Source organism: Miniopterus natalensis, chromosome 2, assembly GCF_054644295.1.
Source record: "Miniopterus natalensis isolate mMinNat1 chromosome 2, mMinNat1.hap1, whole genome shotgun sequence".
In the NCBI taxonomy this organism is placed as follows: Eukaryota; Metazoa; Chordata; class Mammalia; order Chiroptera; family Miniopteridae; genus Miniopterus; species Miniopterus natalensis.
Window position 1 is genome coordinate 70822772 of NC_142082.1, and position 27090 is coordinate 70849861.

At 36.2% G+C, this 27090-nt stretch overlaps 1 protein-coding gene and 1 pseudogene across 1 annotated transcript in view; one reads left to right on the forward strand and one right to left on the reverse strand.

Moving 5' to 3' along the window:
• The window catches only part of VWA8 (von Willebrand factor A domain containing 8), a 333552-nt gene that overhangs the window by 163745 nt on the left and 142717 nt on the right, over positions 1–27090 (reverse strand). Inside the window, exons 20-21 of the mRNA XM_087814315.1 lie at positions 23853–23924; positions 10480–10556 (exon numbers count right to left, since the gene is read on the reverse strand). Of these exons, the coding sequence (XP_087670441.1) occupies positions 10480–10556; positions 23853–23924 (149 nt within the window). The remainder of the gene's footprint in view (positions 1–10479; positions 10557–23852; positions 23925–27090) is intronic.
• Positions 21470–21842, forward strand: LOC107531380 (large ribosomal subunit protein eL31 pseudogene; annotated as a pseudogene).

A 27090-nucleotide genomic window follows, 5' to 3' on the forward strand; every position in this document is an offset into this window, starting at 1 on the left:
TATTCAAGTAAGACAGCAGCAGAATTTTTAAGTCCTTGGTAGAAAATGATATTCAATTATATACACTGCCACTGAAAGCTGGTAAAAAAAAAAAAAAAAAAAAATCAAATCACACTCAGAATGCGTGTCTGTGTCTAAGATAAAAGACACCTTTGTTATTACAGACTGGGAAGCCTGTAGTGCCACCCCTGCTTTACTCCGTTTCCCTTACGGGCCGGTTTAGCTCCACTCAGTTCCTGACTTCCTATTCTAATCAGGGAATGAGATACGTGACGCATTTGTCATGCTCAAGGAGGTTATAAATCTCACATTTGGGAATTTAGGACGAGCCTCATATATTTCTGTGTCTTTTCCCTTCACTTCCTGATTATCACACCAATATTCCCATCAGTACCAGCATCCCTGGTAACACTATTCCCCCAGGGTGAGACGCTAGCGAGGCCTGGTACCTTCAGTGTTGGCTGTCCTATTCCAAGCTGTCACTAGCACAAGTTTTCACAACCCTCTAGTCACTGCAATCTGTAATCATTTATGGATTCATCCTACATTGAGTCGATTCACCCACTGAGTCTCCAGAACAAACAAAATTGCTAAAATGCCATATGCCTTGCTGCAAGTCCCATGACAATTACGAAGGTAGTAACTGTCGTCATACTTAATGTTTCTGAGTTCTAGTCCCCAACTAGTCTCCCATTTACTTCCTATCAGATTGCCCTTTAAAAATTTTTATACCACCTCCATTATAGCACTGATATTTTTGTTTATTGATTATTTGTGTACTGCGTACCTCCTCGTTACCACTAGAAAGAAGGCTTCTCTACAGCAATGGCCCTGTGTATCTTGTTCATCACTGTTCTCCTGGAGGCCCAGACAGCTCTAGGGCCTGCACTCAGAAGGAACTCAACCAAGGTGTGTTGTAGTAGATGCTGTTGGTGCCTGACCCTGATCTTTACCACAAAGTGCACCAGTCCCTCAGCTACTGCGTGTTGACTTCTGGAAGCTCACAGCGAATTGCCCTACACCAATGGGACCATCTCACCTGAAAATGCCTGGGAGGTTAGAGGTTCCCCCTTACCCCTCTCCTGAAAGGCAGCTCTTAACCAGTGACTCAATGACATGGGGGCAAAAAAGGCTATTACTCTTGCTTCCAGGTGGGATAACTGAGCTTGCCATTCCCCAGAGCTCCCTGTGAAAGGCTGAGGTCAAGCTTCAACTAAGACCACCTCTTTTCCATAGTCTTATCCTGCCTCCTTCACTTCCTGGAAGTTTCACATAATAGCTCTCCCTCTAAAGTCACACAAGCATTCCCATCTCTGGCTCTGCTTCTAGAGTACTCCACCTAGTATCTGTTGACTGTTTGGATGACTAAATGAAGTTAAATGTAGAAACAATTCTTAGACTTTTCAGCAATGCTTTTAATTTTTCTTGCACCAGACATAACAGCTATATCTCGGTTAACAGAAATTACTTAATGGAGCTGTGAACTGGGCAATCCCACTAAGGTACAAATCGACTTACTGAATGTAAGCACTGCATGCCATCCCCTTCTGCTCATGTTGTCACATTGCTAACACCTGAAAAGTCTGGCTACAGCAAACTCTGCATCACTTACGAGGAACTGACCTTTATAAAGCTCAAGTCTATGGCCTGGCCCAGGATACCGCTTCACTCTATTCACTTACCTAAGGATTCTGTAAGAAACCTGTAGCGGATGCGGACCCGAGAGGGCCAGAGAGAGAAGAGCAGGGTTATGTGGTTAAGACATAAGGTGAAGCATATTAACATAATCTGACATTGAAACAATTGTAAGATTGATTTTAATTTCCTTTTCATCACAACTAAGGACTAAAACATTTTAAAATCCCTCTCCCCATCAGAATATCACTGATTTTACAGTGGAAGTCAGTGTGAAATAATAATTTTCTTAAACAAAAATTCGCTTTACAAGTTTAAAAAACCCAAAGATTTTGAATTGATAATAGTAATATGTAAACTAAATTGATAATACTGAATGATTTGAAAAGGGAAGATGAGACTGGAGGTGGTGGTTAAAGGAAACTTTATCATTATATTTAGTGTTTTGTTTCTCCAAAAGGGTAGAATAAAATTTGAAAAAATATTAACAGCTGTTAAATCAGAGTAATAAACTTGGATATGAGTTATGTATTTTTACTTATTTTTGGATTTTTGAAGTTTTTCTCAATTAAAAAAATATATAACATGAAAGTAATGTAGTTATCCTCTAACAGCAAGGGGTATAACAAAACTGAGAAAGAATACACAATGTATTAGGGCTTCTCAAGCTTGTTTAACTTGCAATTTAAGAAATAAAAATGAAAAAGAATACTCTTTGTTTCCAGTGTTCTCTTCTAAAACAGCCCAGAAGGTGCTGCTGCTGGTATCTCGTTTCAGGAGTCTGTCTGGAGGTCTGACTCACCAGCCTCTTTCACCCTCATCTACCTGGTGGGTGCACTGAAAGAACTGCAGCAGTGTCAGCCTGGGCGGAGCATCATGTAAAAGGCCACAGGAAGTACTCTGATTTATGTTTTTGTTTATGTTTTTATGAGTTATAGAAAACAGAGCTATTACATTTACTGATAACACACCTCAGTAGATGTGTGATTAAGAGCCAAGGTAAGTTTAATAATCTGGAGAAGCGGTCAAGAAAACAGAAAATAAAATTTAATAAAGCTATTACTGTTGAAAAAAATGGAAAAATGTGGACTAACTGGCCAAAGGAAAGACCTTGGGGTTAGAAATATAATGCTAGAATTTTAAAAATCAAGCTATTATACACAGACTGAATACAGAATGTAAGAATTGGTTGACCAATAGTCTTACCACATGGCTAGTATTTTAATGAGGCTCTGACTAAAGTACTATCATTACTACAATCTCCTCTAAGGTCAGGAACAAGACAGGGATGCCCACTGTCACCACTGTTATTCAACACAGTACTGGAGGTCCTAGCCAGAGCAATCAGGCAAAAGAAATAAATAAAAGGCAGCCAAGTTGGAATAAAGTAAAATCACCACTTTTTGCAGATGACATAATTCTTTATATAGAAAATCCTAAAGACTCCACCAAAAATAATTCAGAAACTTAACTGGATTTGGAGACCAAGAGAAGAGTCAAAGATTATTACAAACCTAAAGATATACATGGAAAAGTTAGAGGTACTAGCATAATTCACTTAGTAAAACAGAGGCAGTGGCATTCATTCTTAGAGGGAAAGCTACTGTCCAACTGCTGATAAAAATGTTTCTAAAATAGCCTTTTTAAATTCATAATGGGAAAGAGGAGACAGAAGGAGAAGCCCAGAGGTGCTGGGTAGCAGCTGGCATGTCTCCAGTTCTCTATTGCTCTTATTGGTGCTAAGATTGTCTTGATGGCTCAATAATAATTTTTTCCATGCGAGTTCAGAAAAGCTTTTAGTTTCTCTATTTTCTACCAATACATCTATCTGTCCTCTGGGGCTCTGTGAATTTCAAATTCTGTACTGTCACATTCAGTTTTCGTCAGCCTGAGGAAGGATTTATATGTTGAATTATGCTGTGCTTTTTAAAGCATGTCATCATTCACTTCAGGGTATTTAATCTGATGAGGGTCAATGCTACAGTTTTATACTTCATTTTATCTCATTTGATTTTACAAAGAAAAAGTACAAAAAATATGAAAGGGGAAAAGCAAGTGTTATAACAATAAGCATCCACAATGCAATATTTTAAGTATCTCAGGGGGTAGGGTACTTATATAATGCAATCACAGGTCATACATATGTGGGTAAGGGACTTGACTCAAATCCAAAACAACCATCAGTGGCTCTAGGCAGAGAGGACTGATCACAGGGGAGCTTGAGCTGGAAGGTCCAGATGGAATTAGTACATATCAAGTCATTTCAACAAATATATATTGGGAATCCACTGTGCATTGTGAATCACACAAAGTACCTGCCTCACCCTCCATATAGTTATGAAGGCTTCTAAAATTAGCCAGTTAAAACTATTTCAAATATGTCCTTTCTTTCCACTCTCATTGCCAATATATTTCTTCAGCCCCAACAATTTTATCTGGATTACTGCAATCATCTCCTAGTATCCTCTTGTGATTCAAGTCTCATGTGACTCTGAGTTACCCACAGACTATGGTCATAATGGTTTTTGCTGTTTTAACTCCATCACATAGCATTCAAGACGAAATCCAACATCAGCAGGGCCCATGAAGTCCCTATAAGGTCTGCATCTTCCTCTTATCTCTATGCATATACATCCTGTGCTACAGCAAGCTGACTCTCACTTCCTGGTGTTTAGATAGCCTGTTTCAGTAAGCATAATGACCCTGTCTCTGTTCTATACTTAGAAAACTCCTATTTATCCCTTAAAACTCCGTCTGAGTGCTGCCTTCCACCACAACACATACATACACTCAAAAGGCTCCCACAGAACCTGCACATACCCCTTTCATAACTGATACACAACACTGCATTATATAATGGTGATGTATTCTCACCCACTGGAAAGCAAGCAAGCACCTCAGGTCAAGATCAGTATCATCATCTATACATTACCAGTGTCTAAAACAGTCACTGGCAATCAAGTGGAATCTAATAAGTACAAATTAGATGAATGAATAAATATATGACAAATAAACCAGACTCCTGCTCTCAAAAAGTTCCCTATTTAGTTGGAGAAAGGAAACTGGAAAAAGGAGAGGGGACAGAAATAAGATATGAAATGAACTACATGCAAATCAGAATGAGACAAGAAAGTGTAGTATGTGACAAGAATTTATTTGTTTGTCTAAAAATGTAGGTGCCTAAAATGTGCCAGACACTGTGATTGGTCCTTTGCACACATTTTCTCATTTAATTTTCACAACTACCCTGCAATGTATTATTGTTTCAATTCTATAGGAAATTAGGACTCGAGGAGTTCAAGGCCACACAGAACTTAATGGTGAGGACACAATTTGACATCTAAAATTCATGTTCTTTCTATCAGAATGGTACAAATTCAGTCCTGTGGAGTTTCAGAGGAAGGGACAGTTACACCCAGAATAAGGTTCCATATAGAAGTAAATGAAATCTTAAAGGATTAGGGGAGAAATAGAATGCATTTTAGGTGGAATAAAGACAGGCATGGATATAAGTTCAAAACTTGTGAGTAGGACAGAGAATGGTCCAGGCTGGAATAAGTGAAGCATACATGAGGAAAATCCCACTGGAAGAGAAAGGTAGGACTATACTGGGGACCTGGGAACTCTATGTTTAAAATGGGCACCACTATTAGAAAAATAACCAAGAGCATAGGTCATGCTAATGACTGAAACTGTGCATTCATCTTCATATATGAGGGGTAGTAAATGGGGAAAAAATCTGGTACCATAAGTATTTCAAAACCCTAAGATAATTCTGATTTTAACAAAAAAGTGCACTTTTATCCAAGGAGGAAATATAGCTCTAGAAGTTGACATATCAAGTGTCTTCTTTAATGTCAAATTAACATAAAATTGTGGAAAAATAAGTAAACAGATGCACTTCATAAAATGTGAGCCATGTAGTCTCTTCTGTTTGAAATATATAACACATCACAAGTAATTTTATCCATTAAACTTTTAAATTACCTAAATCATACTCTTAGGACAACATCTTGATTTTAACGGACACGAATTGCCCAGTTTACTTATTTTATGAGATCTGATCATTATAATATAAGATGGCCATTTATGTATGTTTGATGATGGTTTTACTTATGTTTTGAATGGCTCATAACTAATTTTGTTGGAATGACATTGATTAACTAAATTGAGTGTGACTGATTATTTAGATGGCAACATCACAAATCCATTAAAAGGAATCTAAAATAAACAAAATAAAGACCTTAAGTAGGTCACGCATACGTCAGAGAAGTCTAAACATTTTTTTCAACTGCTATTTTTGTCTTAAAAAAATATCTTTCTCTTAATTTTAAAAGCTCAAATTTTATGGCAAATACAGCCTTAATGGCAAAAACTCACCACACTGAAATTAATGGGAATGTCAGTTTAAGTAATGAAAAATTCTTTAATATGACATAATTTAAACAAAAGTGGAGCCTTTTACTTCCAACTTTACATAATAAATAGCAAATATAGCCAAACAGAGATACCTAGGGTTTCTGTTAAAGGGAACAGATTTTTTGTAATACTACCATCAATCAATAATATAGCAATCTATGCAAAAACAAAAACAAAAATATATGATTTAAAATTTTTATTATATTTTGAATTTAGAAAGCTTTTTTATAGATAGCATATCTATATATTTATGTAGCCAATGTCAGAATTACTACAAATATAAATAAGCAGAATGTGATTCTTTACCATTTGTTATTTCACAACAAAAGGTTGGTTTAAAAGACATTCTAGGTAGGAAGTAGGCATCTCTAATCTAAACTTTTTAAAGTATCTTTAATTCCTTCTTCTTCTTGTTTATTCAAAGATATTAGAATATAGAGCTAAAAGAGATATTAGAAATGTCCTTGTCTATTCCTCTTACTTAAGAGATGAAAACACTAAGACCCAAAGGGAGATACATGAAAACACTGAGCCCCAAAGAGAGATTCAAAGATAGAAGCCTCAAACATATATAGATTGAAGGTTGAAAATCAATAATTTAAGCATGCATATTTAAAAGCTTAATAAAGAAAAGCACATTAAATACAAAAAAAAAACACCAACAACAGGAAGGGTATAATAGAGATAAAATCAGAAATTCTTGAAATACAAAAGAAAAATACAAAAGAGAGATTCAACAATGACAAAAATTGGTTGCTTGAACACACCAATAATACTGATAATGCCCCTGGCAAAACTGATCATGAAAAAAAGAGAGAAGACAAATAATCAATACCAAGAATAAAAATAAAAATACCACTAAAATATCACAAGATGATATTATAAACAAAGTAATTAGCATAAATTACTTTATACTAATAATTAGAAGGAATAATTCCTAGAAAAATAAGATGCATCAAAACTTCTCATAACTATTAAAGATAATGAATCATAAGTAAAAGACCTGTTTACAATGAGTGTGACCTACACCCAGGAATAATTAAAAACCAGTTATATTTCTTTGCCTCTTTTTTTTCTGATTAAGTAACCTCCATAATCTACAATCAGCACTGACTATAGTAGTTGAGCCTAATATATTTCTTTAAAAATATTTTGTTGTCCAATATAAAGAAAAGGAAAAAACTGTCCCACTATAAAAGAGACTCTCATATAAAGGTGACTTCTTTCTGGGGCACAAATTTGAGAGCTGATTTCAAGTTCTGAAGTCATTCTTAAAAAACGTTGGTTTTCTACTTGACTATTTTAAAATATAAAATTTAAATTAATTTGGTTTTGCTCTAAATTGATATCATATGCTTAAGTGGCAGCAGTATATACATTCATTAAAACTTTCAAACAATTACATCTTTTTAAGGACACTGTTAAACAGTAAAAACTAAATACAATGTAAATAAAATTAAACAGCACAAATTCTCCTAAGAATGAACAACTGCAAAGCTCACTGTATCATCCTTAAAGCAGATGGGTCTTGCCATGGCTCAAAAACTGAAACTGTGATATGTTATAAAAAGTTATTCAGACAAACTAGTTAAATACTTTGATTCTTTCATTATTTTTCCCAAATTTTTTCCATGTAGAAAGAAAAACTGGTGGAAATGCTTAAAAGGTAAGGGGAAAAAATGAAATTTTCCAGATTCAATGAACATGAAAAATTGAAATAATTACAAACAAGAACAGTATTACAGCTCCTTAAATATAGAGATTATGTTTTTTATTTCTTTCTATATCTCCTATAACATCTAACCCTGTAATTTTGATATAATAAATTCTTTTTTTCTTTTAAAGCTGAGTTGCAACTCCGAGGTTTATATAAGGCATCATTAATACAAAAAAGAACCATGAAAAGAAATGGAAATAGGCTAGAAATCTTCTAGAACTATATAGGTGACTTACAGAAGTTTAAAAGTTGAGATTACTCTGTCCTCCCCTAGCAATTTAAAATTTGTACATATGCTTATAAATTTATTCCTAAGTATTTCATGTTTTTATGCTATTGTAAATAGTATGTTTACAATTTTATTTCCCTACTGTCCATTTGATCTTTTATATTGACCTTGTATCCTGTGACTCTGTTCAACTCACATATTAGTTCTATGCTTTGTGTGTGTGTGTAGATTTCTTAGGATTTTCTATACACACAATCATGTCATCTCTAAAAAGAGACAGTTTTACTTCTTGCCCTTCAGCATGTATGCCATTTATTACTTTTTCTTGCCTTACTGCACTGGCGAGGACCTCCAGTATAATTCTGCTTATCCTTGTCTTTTCCAGAATCATAGGAGGAAAGCATCTAGTTTTTCACCATTAAATATAAGTTAGTAGTAGGTTTTTCATAGATGCCACTTATCAGGTTGAAGAAATTCAAAGTCTAAATACTTAAACATATTCATGGCAATATATTATAGTCTTCATCTGATAATTCCATTAGCTATCATTTTTAGGGTCTATTTCTATTAACCAATTTTCTCACTTCTTTGTACATCTAGTAATTTTCTATTGAATGCTTAACATTATGAATACTATGTTGTTGAACGTTTGGATTTTATAGTCTTCCTTCATTCAAGGTTAAGTTTGTTCAGCTAAGCAGTTAATCTTGTATGAGAAAAACTCATACAAAAGTCATTTCATATGAGAAAAACTTCTAAATAACGTTAGGAATATATCCTAAGGAACCCCAAACACCAATTGAAAAGAACTTATGCACCCCTATGTTCATAGTAGCACAATTTACAATAGCTAAGATCTGGAAAGAGCCCAAGTGCCCATCAGTAGATGAGTGGATAAAAAAGCTGTGGCCCATTTACACCATGGAATACTACGCAGCTGTAAAGAGGAAGGACCTTTTAGCCTTTGGCACAGCATGGAGGGAACTAGAAAGTATTATGCTAAGTGAAATAAGCCCGTCAGGGAAAGACAAGTACCAAATGATCTCACTTATATGTGGAATATAATAAACAAAATAAACTGATGAACAAAGTGGATCCAGAGACATAGAAGCTTGGAACAAACTGAGGGGATCTCAGAGGGAAGGTGGGGAGGGGGGTGTGGGTGAGGAGAGATTAATCAGGGAACTTGTATGTTTATGGGCATGGCCCATGGACACGGACATTGGTGTGGGGAGGGCCTGGGGGTGGTATGGATGTGGGGTGGAGGGGATCAGTGGATTAAAAGGGGGACATCTGTAATGGTCTCAACAATAAAGTAAAAAAATTATTTAAAAAATAAAATATAAAGAAAAGAAAGAATCCTTGTTTATTCAAGGCTTATTTTTAAACTCTGTAAGGGTGTGTGTCGAGTAGCTTTTATTCTGAATACCAGGAGTGTTTAATGGAGGCACCTAACAGTGTGGGAGTTATGGTGGTTGTTTAGCTCATAGCTATCCTTGGGAGTTGTTCTTTTCCCAGTGTTTGTGAATCTTTACTGTGGTAGGACTAATCTGGTACCTGTTACTCCTTCGCAGACAGAGGTATAAATCCCCAAAGGGAGGTTTTGACCATCCTTCAACTTTACTTTGGTTCTCTTCTCTTTTGGCCCACTAACTCTGCCTTCTTTTCTCCTACAATTTTCTTTCGAAAACACATAATTATTTGTGAAAGAACCCAAACAAGAAAACAATTCTTGTAATTCAATCCAATGTTCTTTCCACTACACAAAAATGTTTATCTCCTGGGCTTAAAACAGTAACAATTTAATCTAGTTTTAAGTTGTGTATTACTTGGTATGTTCCTTAATTTCATTCTCTCTCACCTCCTCCCTCCCTTCTCCCCTCATTTTCTTTCCCTCCCTCCCCACCTCCCTCTCTTGACTTGCTTATATTTTATTTTTGAAAGAGTCGGAATAGGTTCAGTGATAAATCTAAAATCAATTCATGTCTACAAATCTATTTGATTAAAAACTATCCCTAAACCAGAATTATGACCACACAAATTTAGATAACCCACAAAGTGTTTTCAAGGAAAGCAAAGAAGCTAACTTACTTCTTCCATATTTTTGAGTTCCTTATCTCATACCTGGGATTCACAGTTTATTGTTTCCCTTGTGGGCTATTTTGCTTCCTGTTAGAGTACATATTTTTCTTCCAATTTAAGAGCCTTTATGTTGATGAAATCTGTTCCTAGAATATAATGTTCATCACTTTCTGTCCACAAAATATCTATTAATTCATGTTTACAAAGCATTAGTCACTTTAAAAATAAATTTTGCATGGTTTTATTACCTTTTAAGGAGAGGAGAGATAAGAGCAGGAGGAACAGAAATGAAACTGGTTTATAAAATGGAACTTTAAAAAAGTATTTTTAGGTTGTACTGAGGTAAAACTAAATGATTAAACCAGATCTTTAAGAGGTATGGATCTTTTCCTCTTACCTGTGCAGTTGGATATATTCTCGGGGTCTATTGAGCAGGTGAAGAAATCTGTCAACAATCTTGTTTTTTCCTACTCCCTGTAATTATACAGAAAGCATTAAACAAAAATAATTTTTTTTCTTTGTTTTCCCCTCCTCAATCTCTCCACCAACCCCTCAAGCAGCCACACTGCCCCCTCACCCCAACGGTTGTTAGCCTGCTCTCTCTGAGTCTGTCTCTATTTTGCTTGTTAGTTCATTTTGTTCATTAGATTCCACATATGAGTGATATCATATGGTACTTGTCTTTCTCTGACTGGCTTATTTCACTTAAAAAAAAAAAAAAGAAGAAGAAATTTTTGTCTGGAGGTAAAACAAACCACAAGAATTTTTTCTACCAAAACCTATTTCCTCAAAGTTGTACTGTTTTAGCTATTGTTAATGAAAATCAAACGGGCAAACATACACAGCACAACTTCTATGACATAGGGTTTTTAAAATTTACTTCTAAATAAACTATTTCTAAACTCTTCTCATTTAAAAAATACATAAGTAATTTTAGCCTTCTACATTTTTTTTTTTTCTTTTCTATAGTTTTCCACTGAAGCGGCAACATTGCAGCAAAGTGTTGACTATTTCGGATTTGAAGAATGGAATCAAAGGTGATCAAGTTAGTGTAAAAACAATGATTTCTTCTAATCAGTTCTTCAGAAGTACGGTTTTCAGGTGCAGGAAGAGGTAATACTGTACTTCTGTTTTACTCAAATACTCACTTATCCTTTTATCCCACTTTCTAATTCTTTAAAACCTTGGAAACCTAAAACTGTAACCAGGGTTTATTACTAAGTCTCAACTATATGTGTTCTTCCTACAAACACCCTCATCTCCTTACCACTTACTAATGCTGAGTTGCTGTCCTTTTGTAGAAAACAGACTGTCAAAAATGGAACCCACTCCCACGCTATTTCCCCATTTTAAGGGTAAAGGCGGTCAAATATATGGTGAAGGAAGATTTGACTTTGGGTAGTGGGCACACAATGCAATATACAGATGATGTACCATAGAAATGTACACTTGAAACCTAAATAATCTTGTTAATGTCACCCCAATAAATTTAATTTAAAAAGCTAATAAATAAATAAATAAGTAATAGTTTTCACTTAGAGGTGGAATATTCCACTAATGAGATATAAATATTTTAACAAGTGATCTGTGTGGGAAGAACAGGAGTGGATAATAAGTAGCACAATGATTTCTTATACTGTGCCAAGCTCTGTGTTAAGCATTTTCACGTTATTTCATTTAATCATCATAACAGTTCCATGAGGTAGGTATTATGATCACTCCAACCTCACACATCAAGAAACCAAAGCTCAGAAAAGTTAAGCAATATGCTCATGGCTACACAGCTAATCATTGCGGAGCCGGTATTCAAATACAGGTCTGTCTCTTTCTGAGGCTCCTTTTAGTCCCAACGTTATGGATTATATTTCTTTCGATTTGTAATTGGTTTAGGTTACCCAGGCCTTGAATAATCTCTTTCTCCACTTCTAGGAATTCATCCTATAAAAATAATTAAGCAGATAAGGGAAAAGTATGGTAGCAAGAACAGAAACCCAGTGAAGGGAAGCAGGTATTACTACTGGTATTTCTACTACATATCTGGTGAAGAGAGGCAATATACAAGCACCAAAGACTGAGTGGGTATTTATTGAGCATCATCTTGTCCTAACACTGTGACAGTTCCTCCAACACAAATTTTCAAAGGGCATATGAGAATGTGTCCCTCAAAATTCTCAAGGGGAGGCAAGACTTATATCCCTGGAGCCCAAAGGAAAAGCCACCAGTGTAAATAAGCAACTGTAAACTTATGTGATGTAAGTTCCAATAGCTTTAAAATCTCTTTCTTCTCTTTGGTCTATTAACTATGCCACAAGATGATAGACACAAGAGAGATTAAGGGCACTGGAATAATTACCAACTACTTAATAAATAAGACAGAGGTATGAAGCATGCACAGACAGTAGCAGGCAATTAAAATATGTTGTGCATCTTTGAATCAGGGAGAGACACAATGAAATCAATGTTTAAAGAAGATCAGTATGACAGTAACATGCAAAATATACTGACAAGTGGAGAGACTAGTATCAGGAGACCAATTACTTATTCATTCAACATAAATTTTTTTTTTTTCCAAATACTATACTTTTTTTTTTCTTTAAATACATCTTTATTGATTTCAGAGAGAGGAAGAGAGAGGGGGAGAGAGAGAGAGAAACATCAGTGATGAGAGTCATTGATTGGCTACCTCCTGCATGCCCTCGACTGGGGATCGAGCCCGCAACCCAGGCATGTGCCCTGACCGGGAATCGAACCCCGATCTCCTGGATCCTAGGTCGATGCTCAACCACTGAGCCAGGCCCAGCCAGTCAAATATTTTTTGAATGCTGGCATGCATGTGTCAGCTGGGGTAAGAGTGAACAAAAAGATAAGGTTTCTGCTCTTATGGAGCTTCTATTCCAGAAGTGTGGAGACAGATTGACAGGTAAATTTTAAAAGTAGGTAGAAAGGTAGCAAGATATAATTAGATAACTAGCTAACTAAATAAATAAGAAAATTATCAAAAAGTGGTAAGTTCTCTACAGACAATTAAGATTGGGAGAGGTGATACTAACTAGGTGGTGATTTAATGATTTAGAAGTGAAGACCCTGCCTTTGCTAACTTTTAGGCTAAGATCTGAATGACAAGCAGCCAGTGCTATGAAGATTATGAAAAGGGCATTCCACGAGAAGAGTTGCTGTAGCTGGTAAGAAACAAGGCTAGAACAGGAGGCAGAATCCAGCTCTGGCAAAGTCTTACAAACCACTCAAAAGAGTTTGGACCGTTTCCTAAAAGCACCAAGAAGCCAGTGAGGTAGAGAAGTAATAGGCTCAGATTTTCATTTTGGAAAGTCACTCTGGTAGAATGGTCTGGTAGAGAGCAAGAATGAAAGCAAAGGAAGGCAGTTTGGAAACTCCTTTAAAAATTCAGGCAGGAGACAGTGGTGGTTTAAACAAAGGAACAGAGATAAATAGATTTAAGAGACATTTAGGGAAAAGAACTAGCAGGACTTGGTGATGGGCTGGATGTGGGGATGAGCAGATGGAGAAGTCAAAGTTTTGGTCTTGAACATAGGGTGGAAGGTGGTACCATTTACTGACACATGAAATAGGGCAGGAGAAGTGAATTTGCTGTGTAGGAGAGGGAAGTCTAATTGTTGTTGTTGTTGTTGTTTAAAAAAAAAGGCAGTTTAATTTTGGACATATTTACTTAGAAGTGCCTGTTTCCCATATCTGCTCCCTCTTCTCCAATTCATCATCACTACTCAAGGGCACCAGTCTTCTTGCTCAGACTCCTAGAAAGGGTCCTTGTTTGGTCTCCTGCCTCCAGACTCAGGACAGGCCAGCCCACAATTTAAGTTATTTTTCTAAAATAGAGAACTGATCAGGTCATTTCAGACTTAACTTTTAAAGCTTTTATAGTTCCTTCAAGGAAATGCTAAAAGCATTACCTAGGAAGGAATTTCTGTAAATATCCTGAGCAAAATGAAACAGTTATAGCAATCTGCTCTTTCCAATCATAGTGTTTACCTAAAACAGAAAACCTCAGGATTTCTTTAACTGAATAAATACATAAATAGTATCTTGTCTTTCCATTATCTCTTATAATGGAAAGATAAGATACTATCTTTTTTCTCCCTGGGAAATTTAGGGAAAAAAGCACTTCCCAATGTGCAACTGCTAAAACAAATCTGCTTCCATTTTTATTCTGTTGCTGTGCCTATTTATTTATACTTACTAGTCATTATTCTGTATATGCAATCTGCATTCTTTAATAAAAATTAGCATGAAATAGTTTTTACATCATTATTTACTCACATTGAAGATAATATTTAGTGAGTGAAAATTTTAAAGGGAAAAGGGACCTGTATAATGAGAGATCCTAAAAGCTAGAAATTGTCTCATGACACTGGCACTTATCAATGACTGTTCTGTCCCACTGTGTTCCTCATACTGGAAAGAAGGACCGCCACAAAAGTAGGAGTCAGATGGCCCTTTAAGTGCAGGGTTAGGAGAACAGGGGATGTGGTGTGCCCCACCGACAGGAATCCTACTGAGGACAGGACGTAAACATGCTTCCAGTTCCTGTGAGAGAAAAGATGTGAGACTGACTTCAAGAACTTTGAAGTCTGGGACTCTTATAGCTTCCTCAGGCTTACTATTTTAGTTACCCTGTTTCCTTAGAGAGATTAGCAGTAAAATCCTTTAGACAAAAAGGGCTTATGGACTTGTCTTCCTGGATAAGAAGAAAATACGGAACTTGGGAAACTATCCTCATCCTGTCAGGGGGGAGAAAGTGCAAGGAGGAGAGCAGGAAAGGGCTAATGGGGAATGGAAAGCAGGCAAAGAGCAAAGGAGCCTAGGAATGGAATTTTAAGTCCCGGGACTTAAAAGTTGAAGGATCCCCACCATAGCAGATAAGCATGCAAGCCTGCTCTGCCAGCCACTGCAAGGCTCGCTCAAGCACGTTCCTAACCAGCCACTGTTTCCAAGCCTTTGCACCTGTACGTCTCTGCTCACACTGTCTTCTAACTATAAGAGCCCACCCTTCCCCATGTATCTGTCATCTTCCCTTAGTGTTCTAATGAAATGTCCCTGCTTCTCTGAAGCTTTGCCTAACTCTTGCTTTGTCCTCTCTCCTTCAAATCTGAGGACCAGGATGGTTCCCTCCTTTGAGTTCCTAAACCATGGTCTCTTAGAGCACTCACCACGCTGTGCTCTAGTAATGTGTCAAGTGCCTCGGCAAGAAGACACTCCTTGAGGCCAGGACTGTCCCCCTATTCATGTTCCTATTACTGATGACTCACATATGACCTACAGGTCAGAACTATTAAAATTTGAGGAATGGAGGGAAGAAAAGGAAAGAGAAGTCATGCAATTTGCTCTTACTACAGGAGGTAGAAACCTCTTCCAGGACAGTTCTGCTCCCATTTATCAAACAAAAATAAAACTAACATTTACGGAGCCCTTTGCTCTCCACATACACATGCTTTCAGTGCTTAATTACTTGAATCCTCATGCCAGTCATGTTAATGGGAGGTAATGTACCTACTTTGGAGAGAAACAAATTTAAGTTCTAAGCAGTTAAGAACCCTATACACAATGGGATTTTGGAGGCAAATCCATTCTGAGTCAACAGACTGAGCTACTTTCTGTTTCACCATATTGCAAAACAGAATGTTAGGAGGTAGCCACACTGAACTGATGTCACAGTCAAAAATCGGTCACTCCAAGGTTATAAAATAGCCTACAATACATGTCCGGGAATTCCTTGCATGGTAATTAGCATTAGGAGGGGAACAGTGAGGAAGTCAAGCTGCATCTTTTCTTGGGTAGTAATATTTTAAATGGACTCCAAGTGAAGGTTTGCAATAGCCAATGTTCAGCTTTCCCTCATGTCTCTGAAATGTCTTAGCTTTGGGCCTTCCTTCCAGTTCCTCCTAATTCTTTAATATAGCTTTAAGAGAGTTAGATCAGTTTGTTTAATATTTAGAGATGTTTGTGCATTTTTCCTTTTTAGAAAAGCTACTATATAAATGTCATTAACAAGTGAGGCCAGTGTATGGAAGAACATATGTGCCAATGATAATCTGATAAGGGGTTAATTTCCAAAATATATAAAGACCTCATACAACTTAACAAAAGGAAGACAACTCAATTAAAAAATGGGCAGAGGGTATAGATATTTCTCCAAAGAGGACATACAGATGGCCAAGAGACATAGGAAAAAAAATGCTCAAAGTCACTAATCATCAGAGAGATGCAAATTAAAACAACAATGAGGTATCTCACTTCACACCTGTCAGAATGGCTACCATCAACAAATGACAAGTGCTGCCCAGTCAGGCGTGGCGCAGTGGTTGAGCATTAACCTAAGATCCAGGAGATCAAGGCTCGATTCCTGGTCAGGGCACATGCCTGGGTTGCAGGCTCTATCCCCAGTCAAGGGCATGCAGGAGGCAGCTGAACAATGATGGCTCTCTCATCACTGATGTTTTGACTCTCTCCCTCCCTCTCCCTTCCTCTCTTTGAAATCAATAAAGATATGTTTAAGAAAAAAAAAAATGACAAGCACTAGTGAGGATGTGGAGAAAGGGGAACCCTGGTACACTGCTGGTGGGAGTGCAGACTGATGAAGCCACTATGAAAAACAGTATGGAGGGTCCTCAAAAAATTAAAACTGGAACTGCCATTTAACCCAGTTATCTCACTTCTAGGAATATTTCTTAAGAAACCAAAAACACCAACCAGAAAGAATATATGCACCCCTATGTTCATAGCAGCACAATTTACAATAGCTAAGATCTGGAAACAGCCCAAGTGCCCATCAGTAGATGAGTGGATAAAAAAGCGGTGGGACATTTACACCATGGAATACTATGCAACTGTAAAAAAGAAGGATCTCTTACCCTTTGAGACAGCATGGAGGGACCTGGAGAGTATTATGCTAAGCAAAATAAGCCAGTCAGAGAAAGACAAGTACATGTTCTCACTCATATGTGGAATCTAATGAACAAAATAAACTGATGAACAAAACAGATCCAGAGACACAGAAGCATGGAACAGAGTGACGAATCTCAGTGGAAAGGTGGGGGTGGGGGATTGGGTGGGGAGAGATTAATCAAAGAACTTATATGCAGGTATACATAACCCATGGACACAGAAAATAGTACGGTGAAGGTCTGGGGGGTGGGGTACGTAGAGGGGGTGAATGGAGAAAAAAGGGGACATCTGTAATATTTTCAACAATAAAGATAAATTAATTTTTTTTAATGAAGAAGCTAATATTATAGTAGAATCATGAGAAATAAATTGCAACTGCTTTTAAGTTTAAAATCCCCATCAAATGTTGAGCCTTCCCATTCTTTGCTTAAAACTAGCCTGAAAATATACTTACTATACTACTAGTTAGGAGGCTTGGCCTATGATCTCTGTTTAATCTGTCTCAGGTGGAGTTTCTACCACCATCTGAGCCCAGATTTGCTCATTTAAATAGAGGCTGTAGACAACCTGATCTCTAAACATTATCTGATTCTAATAGTTTTTAATCCTATAAATAAGCGATTGCTGCTATATGATCACTGGAAATTTCTTATTTTCCAAATTATCTCATTGAACATGCATTATTTATGTAATCTGAAAAAAAAATATTAAAACCAAATAATAAAGAATTCTAAATATTTGCATAAATGGGTTCCCTTGAAAACAGAGCCAAAAACAGTACCCAGAAGTCAAACTAGAAGACATACATTTCAATTGCACTTCTATTTTGCATGGCTCTAAAACACACTTACTTATAAAGCTTCCTGCCAAAGTCATAACCTCCTTTTTAAGCAGGAATAATAAAATCCACATCCCTGCTATTTCCTGTTGAAATAACATGTTGCTATAAATGGCAAAGATATATTTTTGAGTAGTTTGGTGTTAGGTATGAACAAAACAGCCATGACAAATATAGGGGGTGGGGTGGGATCTGCAAAAACAAAATACCAATTCCAAATAAATGCAAGAAAAATATTCACTAAGAAACACTGGGTGGACAAACTAATTGGTAGAGGATATGGCAGAATGGCAAAGAATTTCCAGATTATAATTCAGACAAACTCACTAAGCAAGGGGTTTGAGAAGAAACACAAAATAATATAAACAAAGATGAATGTCATTATACTTGATAAAACCAAATATTTCATAGCCTTGGGATTCCCAGGCTGCTGGAGCTACAAGTACAGCCCACTTAGTTATCAAATTCCCTGCTGCCACTACCAGCTGGGGACACAAGCAAGAAAATTTCAGAACAAACTGTTCAGCCCCTCCATAGATATTAGACAATTATGCTGGCATAGCAACATGGTATATTTCTGATGTTGTACCACAGCAATCTGCCAGGGCTCAGTTTAAATCATTAATTAGCAAAATTCACACATTCTTTAATTTTGGCAATAAAATATTCACAGTATTTCAATATTAAACAATTCAACAAACATTTACTAAACTTGTACTAGAAGAAAAAAACTAAGTTTCTGGTCATAAGAAGCCTGGAATTAATAGATGAAATGAGATACAAAGAATTCCACAGTAACATTATATAGAATTATATAGTAACAATGTGCATGGAGTCCTACTTAGTTGGCAACCAATATATGTTTACTGATTTTCATAATATATAAAAGATTTCAAAATCAAAGGCTATGAAAATTAGGAAATAAAGCAATTATTTCTAGACTGGAAAAAAATAATATGGTTTAATTTCCTAGTGTAAATTAATCAAGAACTTGAATTGACTTAATGAAATTTACTCTAGAACATATTTCCTCATCTGAAGTTTATCAATATTGGTATAATTCTGAATAAAATGTTTGTACTCTTAAAAATTGGCCAATGCCTCTCTGGATAAAGAGACCAGGAGAGTATATCTCATCTCTTTCAAAGGGACTTGGGAGGGACATTAATTAAATGTAGTTATCAAGTTTTGTTTGGATGTTGATTGTTAGGTGTAATAATAGAATTATTATTAGAGAGAAATATATTAGTTACATTTTAATTATATTAGTTATATAAGAGAATAGTTATATTAGAGGGAAATTCTGAGATATTTATAACAAAAATACATTATGTAAAGATGTATTAGAAGATGACATATTTAATACATATCTTTATTGATTTCAGAGAGAGGAAAGGAGAGGGGGAGAGAGAGATAGAAAGATCAATGATGAGAGAGTCATTGATCGAGCCCGCAATCCGGGCATGTGCCCTGACCAGGAATCGAACCCTGATCGCCTGGATCCTAGGTCAACGCTCAACTGCTGAGCCACGCCCGGCCGGGCAAGATGACATATTTAAAAAGTGTTGGGGGAACAGATAAAACAAGATGTATAAAATGTTGATAATTTTTGTGATGAGTACAAGAGAGTTGTACTCAAAATTTTGTAGTATTTAAAAATTTTCATAATAAAAAAAATTAAATGCCCTGTACTCTGTATGTAAAGCACTTAACATAAGTTAGCCATTAAATATTAGTACTGTTATTGTTCTCATTGTTGTTATTACTAGTGTAAGAATTAGCATGATCTGATGAAAAACAAAAGCATGAACTTTTAAGGTCTAAGTACTAACTCTGTCATTAACTAGCCATGTGATCTTGAGCAAATATTTAAACCTATTTGAACTTTAGTCTGCTTATTTGCAAAATGTGGAAAATAAAAAAAAAATATTTATCTCAAAGGGTTGTAGAACTAAATGAGGTGATCAAAAAAGTACATTGAAAATTGTAAAACATACAAATATTACCATTTTTAATCCTTGCTCATAAGAAACTTATAATTCAATTACAGAATAAAAAACTTATGAGAACAATTTTAAAAGAAAATTAAATCAAAATAGTGATAAAATATTGTAAAAGTTCAGAGGAAGACAATATTATTTCTATTTGGAGAAAACTATAAAAACCTTCAGAGAGAAAAAATCATCTGAGCTCTTGAAAACTGGCAGGATTTTCATAGGCAAAGATGAGGGGAAGGAGCACTGTATGAAGTAAACACTGAAAAATGGCTGGGGGAGCAAAAGGGCATGGTATACCAAGGGGGCATAAAATACTCTAATTTGGAAGAACTGGAATTATAAAAGTAGTTTGCAGCCAGATCATAGGTCATTCTGAATGTCTCCCTAAGAAAGAGATTTTATCTGATAGGAAAGGCAGAGCCACTTTCAACTTTCAGTAGAAAATTAAAATTAAGGGATGCTTTCTAACATTTATCTCACTGCTGATCAGAAATTACCATGGACTGAAAAGAGTCCCTAAAGTATTAGTATTATAAAAACATGAAGCACACATAACAGTCAGAGAGAGAGAAGGCATCCTGTATGAAAACCAGCCAGAGCTAACTTCTCACCTGATAAGGGCCGTACAGTGTATTAGAATTCTGGTAAGAGCAAAATATATGGTCTGTGGACTACGAGAAGAACTTACATATAAAAATTTCACTGACAGCTATTATTTGGTAAAATGATATAAATGCTGGTTCTAAAATGTTTAAGAAGTTTATAAACCTGACAAACAATTGGACTATATTCAATGTAGAAGTGACTGTGAATTATTAACTGTGCCTCATTAACTATAAATTACATTTTGATGACTTGTCTTGCAATTCTGCCTAACATCAGAAACCAGAAAAATCATTATCTGAAGATTATTAAATTTTCATTTCTTAAAACAAAATACTGCATATTTTAAAAATAATTATTTTGTAAGGGGTACCTGAGCACTACATTGATAAAATATTTTTCCTTTAAATATCTGATAAAATGCAACTGCCTCTCCAAATTCAAGTATTCCTACACAAAAACAAGTTATTCTTACAAAGTTTTTAAACAACAACAAAAAAATGCTGCTATAGGCTGATTCTATAACCCAAATATTCACAATAAGTATTTTGTATATCAAATAGAATATAGCTCTACAAATCAAAAGAAACTAAGATATGGGAAGGAAGGAAGGTTATTCTTGAGCAGAGCTGGGACAGAGAAAGTACCACTGACTGTAAAATGAATAGGCATATCTCTTTTTACCCTCTCAGTAAAGTTAAAATAGATAGAAAGTCATGCTATGATTTTTTTCAAAAAGCCAGTATGAGACTTCTAATTGCATGAAAGGGTACATGCCATGATATAATTACAGTAAGTGGAAGATACTGCATGTAACAGCACACAAAAGTGGCTCCACAATATGCAGCATTATATACTAAGAAACCATCAAACATGTAATTTCCAGGCACCGTACCCCTTTGGCTGACACGTAGCAATTCTGCCTCTCTTACTGGAAAGTAGATGTACTTACTGTGCCCTAAAATCCCACGTAGAAAATTAGAAGGAGAAAAAAATTAATTTTACTTTCATTCCAACTTGGGCCCAGCATAATGGCTCCCACAAAGAAGGGTGGCAAGAAGGGTGGTTCTGCCATCCACAAGGTAGTCACCACAGAATACACCACCAACATTCCCAAGCCTACCCATGCCATGGGCTTCAAGAAGCGTGCCCCTAGGGCACTTAAAGAAATCAGGAAATTTGCCATGAAGGAGAGGGGAACTCCAGATGGGCACAGTGACACCAGGCTCAACAAAGCTGTCTGGGCCAAAGGAATAAGGAATGACCCATACTATATTTGGGTGCGGTTGTCCAGAAATCTTATGAGGATGAAGATTCACCAAATAAGCTCTATATGTTGGTCACCTACATACCTGTCACCGCTTTAAAAAATCTACAGTTAATGTGGATGAGAACTACTGCTGATTGCCAAATAAAGTTATAAAACTACCAAAAAGTCACTTTTATTTCACCGAAAGAAGATGAGGGCCACTTCATTTTACCATAAGTGATGTTTATGGAACTGTTTTTATCTTCCCAATAAAATAGTTATGAAATCTTGTCTAATCTTGACAGAAAAGAGAATTTTATGGAAAGAAAAAGTGGTATTAGGCTTACCAAAGATGGTAAGTCTTGAGCTTTCTCAAAATCAACACACTTTCTTAGTCTTTTTAATTTCCTCATTGTAAAAAATTGCCACTGTTAAACAGAGCAATCTTTCAAAACATCTCTAAATTTACAACTTCAACTGTTGAAAAGTTTTGTTCATGGACTTCAGCCAGTTTCTATTTTGCAGTCAGAAGGCTGGGTAGGCTATATCTATCTATAGACAGTTTCTATTAAGAGAACACTCATTAACACTTTATTGTATAATTATAATAACCCACTTCTGGCTTCTCTGTTAATATTTAATCCCCAAAACTTCACTTCTAATTGTGTCGTTGTTGTTTTTTGGTTGGTTTGTTTTTTTGAGTAACCATCATATAATGTTTTAGAAAGACTAAGAAAAGGAAAGGAGCCAGATCAACTGCTACAAATGGTTCACTTATTTTCAAAATAAATCATGTGATTAAAATAGGCATTCTCCCAGGGGGTTATCACTTTGCATTTCAGTGAAAACACAAGTGGCACTACCACATGAGAGTTGAGAGTCAACAGCCCTCAACCTGCCTATCAGCTGCACCTTCACTTCCCTGTCTTTTTCTTTTTGTTTTGTTTCACAAGATGGAAATAAGAGTGAAGGTGAGAAGGTGCGTAAAATATAAAGAGAGGCGCTGACAAATAAAGCAGAGAATGTTTTCAAAGCTGTTGGTGAAGGACCTGAGTTACTATGACTGCAAAAGTACACATTCCGGGAAAAGAAATCTGGATGGAGAAAGGCAGGAAAAGAGAACACATAACTCCACACCCATCCTTAGCAAAGCACATCTCTGTGGGTTCTTCCTACGAATCTGCCAGCGAACACCACAGGTGGCTTTACCTTCCCTGAGGCTTGCCAAATGGGAGTAGTCAAGGGTCTAACCATAATGAGCCCAAAGGGCATTATGCATGTGAAATTAGCCAGGCAGAGAAAGACAAATATTTGTATGTGGAATCTAAGTAAATAAATAAAGTCCAACTCTTAGAAACAGAGAGTAGAAAAGTGGTTTTTAGGGGGATAGAGGGTGTGGGAAAATAGGGAGAAGTTGGTAAGAAGGTACAAACCTTCACCTATAATATGAATAGGGTTTGAGGATCTAATGGTTAACATGGTGACTATAATTGATAACTCTGTACTGCATAAAACTTAAATGTTCTCACCAAAAAAACAAAAAAAAAGGAAATAGGTGAGGTAATGGATGTGTTAATTAACTAGATGGGAGGAATCCTCTCACAATATATAATAATGTGTAATTATTATAAATGTATATATAACCAAATCATCACATTGTACACTTTAAAAATATTGTAATTTTGTCAATTATACCTCAATAAAGCTGGGGGGAAAAGGTCTATAATTTTGCTGAGGTCTTAACACCCGTATGAGCTTTTGAAAACAAGTTTGAAAGGAACTGAAATTGGCTGAAGTACTAAAAAAGTTCCATTTAGATTTTAACCAGTCACTTTGGTCCAATTTCCACTCTCTGACCTGATACATGTAAGCATGCACAAAGTCAGATCTCATTTAATTAGCTAAATACTAATTAGCACTTAATTATTACTAGAAATTTAAAAATGATTAGTATTACATTATTCTTTCCTAGTAATAATGCTGCCAGTCTCTGATCCTCTCAGCATGTTATCATATCTAGTTGAACAGGCCACTTAACTATTAAGTGGACACCCCCTAGATTCTATCTAATTTGCTTGTTTCCTTCACTAAACAGTTGCAAATTTCCAAAATAAAAAATTTAGTCAATTTCTCTTAGGATCTTCTGATTCCTAGACATAACTCACCTGGTTACCAACCAATAATAGATGTTCTCCGAGAAGGAAGTCTTTGAGCATATCTTCCATCACTATCATGTGCTGGAGAAAAGAAACTAGGTTAATTGTTTTGCATAATCAAGGTGATACAAGAAAGTTAACTATACTGATGTCTTCAATGGAAAGGAAAACATCTATCATAATAGGTAATACTTAAACAATTTAATTTTTTAGAAAAACAAAAATTAATGCTGTGGTTATAAGTGAGTTATATAACCAATTAGGTCACTGATACTGAAAACCTGAAATAGTATACCTGACCCAAACTAAGCCATTTACCAATATTTCAAATGTTTTTCAGCTATCGAACAATGCAGAGTTGGCTTATAATTTAATATAATATTAAAATTAACACTTGATAATGTAAATATACAAAAATTTCCTAAAATAATTGCTGATTTCCATGGAACATTTTACACTGATTTATTCTTAACCATTACCTTCAAAAGGATGTATAGTTTTAGAATTAAAAATACATTATTTACCCTCCACATTTTTAATTCAAATTATGACACAAAATAATAAAAGAACAAGATTCAAGTTGCTCACAATAGCCACAAAAGAAATTACATGGCTCTTTTGTATCTTGAAAAATAAGACAACTATTAGTAGGTCACAGAGGCTCAGGGGGTGGGGGTTGAGGGGAGAACTACATCCCACAACAATTAATGCCCATATTACTTTCTCCTGGTTTTCTGTATCAAAACAATACTGGCCTCATAAGTATTGAAGTTTCTGAAGCTCCCTACTTGTAAAAAGGGCAGAGTAGAGTTGGTACATGAAGCCATGGAATGGATGAGAGAGGAACCTGATTGCCTCAGTATTAAAATCTGATTAAGTTTCTCTACTTTGCTTAAATTGGCTCCTCATTTTGTATCTAATACATGCTGCTGGTATTTTTCTAGTTTGTCACTTGCTTTTCTTTTCCCAGCTTGGTTTATGGATTTTTTTGATATCTAGAATATTTTCCTTTTACTTGTCAAATTAAGCAATATTTTCTTTCAGAGTTTCTTTCTTTGAGAGAAAAACTGAAAAAGTTTTTCCCCTCCTTCAAGAACACATGAGTATTCCTTATGTTTATCTTGGAGGTTTTTATTTTTTTAAATGCTTTCAAATACACCATGGAGCTAGAATTTTAACAAGGCTTGGAATAAGGTGATACCAATTTATTGTCCCTTCTGGAACACTTTTAAGAATAAAAGGAGACATTATCGATATTTATGCTGGGACAACAAATGTAAACAGGGACTTTAAGGTATATGGTTACCCTAATTCCAAAGGAGTCCCAGAACACTCTTTTAATCTCGATTCTGGTAATAATGTGGACTGGAGACCTCTTCCTTCTAACTAAGATGAAAATTCAATGCCAATTCCCAGATAACATTAAATTCTCCCAGAAATAAACAGGTTAATGTGCATAAAGAATAGGTGGAAAATTGGAACGAGCACCAGTATAGCCAGGTAAAAAAACAATGTAAAGTAAATGAAAAATAACCCAAACTATATCTATAGTCGTCTTTTTCTCACGTCCTCCTACTTCACACCTTCATTACATCTAACTAGATTATTCAATCAACAAATATTAGCTAAGGCTTAGGTCACTGCCTGTGTAATTCTTCGCTTAACCTCTTGGCCCACTTAGTACCACAGGCAAGTTCTTAAAAGTCTCCCAGTTCTCTGCCTCTCCAGACTACTTCCTACCGATCTGACAATTCCTCTCTGAATTGGATCTTCTTGTTGTAGTAACTCCTTAAATTTTCCCTATGCTCCTTCATTAGTTCTCTTTCCATCTTTTTACATGCTTTCCTGGGGGTGGGGGTCACAGTAGAGGGCAGAGCAGATTGTGTCTGTTTTAACTGGGCACCCACTTGAGGACTGAGGGAGGGCTGCGTGCAGAGTTGGGGAGCCGCACGTCAGTAACTGAAGACCTCCTTCTGACCCTACTCTCCCTAACTCCTCTTGCATCCTTTCCATGACTTCAGCTACCAACAACGCTGATCTTCAACAGCCAGACTTTTTTCAACTCCAGCCCTGTGCTTCTGAGTAACTATCGAACTACGTGGTTATTTCCCACTCTCCTCAAACTCAACATATCCAAAACTTGACTCATTACTTTCTTCAAAGTCATTCTTTATCCTGGATCTTTTATCCTGATTAACAGTATCATGTTCTACCACCTGGCCAAACCCCTTTCATCATCATCTGCTTGCCCACATTCCTCTTCCCTTATCAAGAGCCAACTAAACACCAAGTCTCAGCTACTGAGCCACCAGAAAGTGAACTGTACCTATCCTTTCCTTTTCATCCCCACAGTTTCATTCAGGTTTTATGATCTCTGACCTAGATTTTTATAAGCCAATTTGGCTTCCCTAACTTTAGTCTTTCCTTGAGCCAACATGCTCTCTGCAGTACAAGCATACCTCATTTTATTGCATTTCACTTTACTACACTTCACAGATTCTGTTTATATATTAAAGGTAAAACCCTCTACCAGCAAAAAGATCACTACTTGCTTTACTGGTATACTCACTTTATTGCAGTGGTCTGGAGCCAAACTTGCAGTATCTTCAAGGTATGCCTGTACTGTCACCTTGTTCAAAATCATGTCACTTCTCTCTTCAAAATTCCTACAATGACTCCTAATACCTTAGTAACAAAGGTCACTCCTTAACTTACTGATTTAGTCTCAGTCTCATCTCCTACCACTCTCCTCCTACTTTATGTTCCAGTCATGGGCACAATTTAGAATAGTTTTCTCTTTGTTCTTTTTTTTAACTGTTACACCAGACTACGTGCTTCTGGAGGAAGAATCTTTGTCTTTCATCTAACACAAAGTTCTACTGACTCTAACCATCTCCTAAATAACCCTGCAATCTATCCCTTCTGCTCTATCCCCACGGGCACTGCCTTCACTGCCTTTGTCCAGAGCCTTCATAACTTTCTCTTGGACTATTACAACAGCCTCCTAACCAGTCTCTCCCTGCCTTGGTTCCAACTCATAGACAACTTCAAAGAGTAAATGCAATGTGGAAAGGTGCTTAAAAACTTTCAATGGCTTTCTCAACTCTTCTGAACAGAATCCAAATTCCTTAATTAGCAAGGTCCAGAACATGTAACCCTTTCCTAAGTCATCAGCCTCATCTCTTGTCACTCTTCCATTTGCAACTTTATGTAGCTCCTTAAATTAGCTATTCTCTCACATAGCCAA